The sequence below is a fragment of the Myotis brandtii genome, unplaced genomic scaffold (assembly GCF_000412655.1).
Source record: "Myotis brandtii unplaced genomic scaffold, ASM41265v1 scaffold426, whole genome shotgun sequence".
In the NCBI taxonomy this organism is placed as follows: Eukaryota; Metazoa; Chordata; class Mammalia; order Chiroptera; family Vespertilionidae; genus Myotis; species Myotis brandtii.
In genome coordinates this window covers 535,146-539,433 of record NW_005366314.1, presented here as the reverse complement: position 1 = coordinate 539,433, position 4,288 = coordinate 535,146, and the positions used below count along the sequence as shown (strand labels likewise).

Sequence of the window (4,288 nt, the reverse complement as noted above, 5' to 3'; positions counted from 1 at the left end):
CGTGCAGACGCAGGCTGCCCAGGGCTGCCTCCGGGCCTGCCGCCTCAGCTAGGAACGTACTCCGTCCCTGTTGATACTTTCCCTGTCTGATGTAGGCGGGGAGCAGAGGCCCGAGCCGCTGACCGACCTGTCCGTTTCTTCCAGCCGTGAATGTGGACTCCTCCCACACGGAGTACACGCTGTCCTCGCTGACGAGCGACACGCTCTACATGGTGCGCATGGCGGCCTACACGGACGAGGGCGGCAAGGACGGCCCCGAGTTCACCTTCACCACCCCCAAGTTCGGTGAGGAGCGACAGCCTCTCCCTTTCTGTCTCATCCGCCTGAAGGGCTGTCTGTGCTGGAATCTTGTTAAAAGTCCATCTTTGGGTTCATAGGAATGAGGTTCAGAAATTAGACGTTTATGCTATGATCTGTTTTAGTTGTTTCTTTAAACGATAGAAAATCGTTTTCCTGACCTTTTTTGTTTTATTAACTGTTTCTGATTGGTTTCACCTGGACCCTAAAAACTCCCCAAAGCTGGCTGCCTTCCTCAGTGGCTCGTTTCTTTGCTGGCGGATCCTGGAGGGTTTGTCTGCTGTCCCTGCTTTTATGGCCAGTGCTGGGGGCCTGGTCTGCCCCTGCGGGCCCCACTCACCCCTGCAACCCAGCTTCACGGACACCCCTTCCCGCCCCCGACGCCCCTTCCCGCCCCCGACGCCCCTTCCCGCCCAGGCTGAAGCCTGGCTGTCGCTCAGGAGCCTTTGTGGTCTGGTCTTTGTGCCTCTGTCTTTCCCGATCTTCCTACTTCTCAGTCTGACTCCCGTGGCCTCTCTGTCCTCAAAAATGCCTCTTCCCTTGGTTCTTCTAACCCAGTAGTCGGCAAACTCATTAGTCAACAGAGCCAAATATCAGCAGTACGGCGATTGAAATTTCTTTTGAGAGCCAAATTTTTAAAACTTAAACTATATAGGTAGGTACATTGTTATTAACCTACCTATATGTATAGTCTAAGTACTGTTGATATTTGGCGCCTCCCCCCCCTGCGTATCCCACGGCCCGACCGACCGACACCCCGCACTTCTTCTAACGCCACTACTTCAAAATGGGCTCGCCCAGGCCGAAAACCGACTTCTGCGCATGGGCCACAAAGTTTCAATCGCACTGTATGTGCGCGCCCGCACGTGGTATTTTGTGGAAGAGCCACACTCAAGGGGCCAAAGAGCCGCATGTGGCTCGAGAGCCGCGGTTTGCCGACCACTGTTCTCACCCCTTTGTTGCCCAGATAGCCCTGCGCCTCCCTGTCCGCCTCCCCCTCGCCACCTCCCACCCAGTCCCCTCGCTGCCTCCCGCCCGTTCCCTGTCCGCCTCCCGCCAGCATGTGAGCGCTGTCACGGGCCGCCTGCTGTGAGCGGCGTGGCTGGGATGGGCCACAGGGATGGGGAAACAGCCGTGAAGTGTGGAAAGGCTGAAACAATGGGATGGTGTTCATCTTTCCCAATAGTCCAGGCACCTCACAGAGATATTGGGGGACTTCCAGGCCTCAGCGAGTGTCACCGTGCAGTGCGTCCCCCGCATACCTGGTTCCCCATGCACATAGGGGCGCGTTTACCTGCATCTAGTCACGCACAGTAGGGCTGTCTGATCAGGCACCACCTCCGTTCAGGGCCTGTGCTGTAAGGATGCCGACGCCCCAAGCTGTGCAGGGCGGTCTGTCGGGCTGTGGAGCGGGTCTGTGTGCGCAGCCCGGGTGGCGGGAAGCGTGTCTCTTCGGCATCGCTGAGCCCTGTCTCCTCCCCGTCCCCTTCCAGCCCAGGGCGAGATCGAGGCCATCGTGGTGCCCGTGTGCCTGGCGTTCCTGCTGCTCACGCTGCTGGGCGTGCTGCTCTGCTTCAACAAGCGGGACCTGTGAGTACCCCATGCGCACCTGCCCCTGGCGGCGTGTCTGACGGCTCTCCCCCGGTGTGTCTGACGACGGCTCTCCCTTGACTGCATGTCTGACGGCTCTCCCCGGCGGCTTGTCTGACGGCTCTCCCCCGGCTGCGTGTCTGACGGCTCTCCCCCGGCTGCGTGTCTGACGGCTCTCCCCCGGCTGCGTGTCTGACGGCTCTCCCCCGGCTGCGTGTCTGACGGCTCTCCCCCGGCTGCGTGTCTGACGGCTCTCCCCCGGCTGCGTGTCTGACGGCTCTCCCCCGGCTGCGTGTCTGACGGCTCTCCCCCGGCTGTGTGTCTGACGGCTCTCCCTTGACTGCATGTCTGACGGCTCTCCCCTGGTTGCGTGTCTGACGGCTCTCCCCCGGCGGCGTCCTGAGAGCCAGCGATGCTGCGACTCACGCCTTCTCGCTGTGGAGCAGTGTCCTGGGCACGGTCCGTCCGCGTCAGCCCACACGCTGTGGCGGAAGCTCCGGGGTTTCTTTGAGGGTGGCCGCTGTGAGCGACGTGCTCTGCTGGTGAAGCGTGTCTTGGCGTCACGTGTTATGTTAGCGAGGAGGGTCGCCGGGTGGTGTGGCAGGTGCACGTCTAACTTTATCGGAAACTGTCACCCGTTCTCCAGGCTGTGGGGTTAGTGGGCGTGTTACCCCCCTTATGGGAGGGTTCCTGTGGGAGTGGGGTTGCCTCTTTTTTAAACGTCTGATGGGATTTACAGGGGTCGCCCTCGGGGCTGAGGTTCTCTCTTGGGGAGAACTTGCTTTTTGCGCAGATGGGGCGAGAGGAGTGTGTCTCAGTCGGCTCGTGGCTGGTCTGTGGGCCGAGGTGGGAGCCCTCCGCCCACACTTCCTGGTTGTGCGGGGAGGCAGCCTGGAGGTCCCTTCCCTCACGCGACCGCTCCCTGCAGAGCTGGGCCCTGACCGGGCAGGGCCTGTAGAGGGAAGCGCACCTGAGAAGGCCCGTGATGATGGGGTCTCCTCACTTAGGTGTTTTCAGTTCTGTTCCTCTTTGTTCCTGTCCTGGTGCCCAGCTGAAATTGCGTCTGTTGTCTGACAGTTGGAAGTTGAGCGGTTTTCTCTGCTGCCATCGGGAGGGGCTGAGCTGCCGCACGTTGTGACCTGGCGACGCTCGGCCGTGGTCTCGGTGCAGGATTGGCCTGAGGTTTTCCCGGTGGAACGTCACTGACCGGCTTAGCCTTGTTGGCGGCCTTGCGTCACGACAGGGCGGCGGTCCTCCTGCCTCACGGCGCTGCTCGGCGGCTGCAGGCCTTGCTCAGTGGCTTTGGGTTCAGCGGGTGCTGTTGGGGGGAGTGTGTCTGGGCTCAGGGGCCCCCTCGTGTGCTGCCCGTGGCCCCTCACCAGCCGTGTCTCCTTCCCTCCAGGATTAAGAAGCACATCTGGCCCAACGTCCCCGACCCGTCCAAGAGCCACATCGCTCAGTGGTCGCCGCACACGCCGCCCCGGGTAAGACAGAGGGCAAATGAGGGCACGTTTGTGGGGTCAACCTAGAGCTAACCAGTTGGATCCAAAAGTAAGTGGAACCAGAATAGCATACGAATGAGAATCGTAACCAGCATTTCACGTGATGCCTGCGCGTTCTATGCCGTTACCCTTGGAGCACATTCATGCTGACACGTGGGTGTCGGCCGCAAGCAGCCTGGTACTGCAGCGCGAAGCTTACAGGTGTCGGTACCGCCCCGCGGGCGGGCATTCAGCTGCGTGTCCCCATCGGCCTGCGCAGCCGGCGTGTTCCCGCGCTGACGGGCGGTTTCCTCCTGGATCCCGGGAACCACCCTGAAGGGAGGGATCTGTATGCGTTGCCTTCCCTCCTTGGACTCCGAGTTAACAGACTGACGTGTAGTGTGTGTATGTTCTGTGGAACCTGAGTCATTTGAGTTTGTTTTTTCTGGACGTTTCTAGTTTCTCGGTCGCGTTGGCCCTGGGCCGCCCCGTCCGGGCGTGGAGAGCGAGTGCTGCTGTGCCAGCAGCGTGGGCTGGGCTCTGACGAGGCGCAGCCGGGGCCCACGGGAATGTCCCCGTAGCTGGATCCGGGCGCTCGTGGCCGGTGGCGGAGCGGTGTCACCTCCGCCAGCCACGGGCGCTCAGAGACGCAGGCTGGCTCCGCCCTCGCGTGTGCCTGCAGTTCCTGAGTGACGGGTCGTAGTGACAATCCATCCTCCCCGCCCCCTCTCTCTCTCTCTCTCAGCATAACTTCAACTCAAAAGACCAGATGTTCTCGGACGGCGCGCTCACGGACCTGAGCGTGGTGGAGATCGAGGCGAGCGACAAGAAGCCGCTCCCGGAGGAGCTCAAGGCCCTGGACCTGTTCCGGAAGGAGAAGCTGAGCACGGGCGGCCACAGCAGCGGCATCGGCGGCTCCT

At 61.5% G+C, this 4,288-nt stretch overlaps 1 protein-coding gene across 1 annotated transcript in view; it reads left to right on the top strand.

Moving 5' to 3' along the window:
- Positions 1–4,288, top strand: part of IL6ST (interleukin 6 signal transducer) — a 16,766-nt gene that overhangs the window by 11,871 nt on the left and 607 nt on the right. The window contains exons 12-15 of the mRNA XM_014546036.1: positions 145–285; positions 1,791–1,887; positions 3,290–3,371; positions 4,114–4,282. Of these exons, the coding sequence (XP_014401522.1) occupies positions 145–285; positions 1,791–1,887; positions 3,290–3,371; positions 4,114–4,282 (489 nt within the window). The remainder of the gene's footprint in view (positions 1–144; positions 286–1,790; positions 1,888–3,289; positions 3,372–4,113; positions 4,283–4,288) is intronic.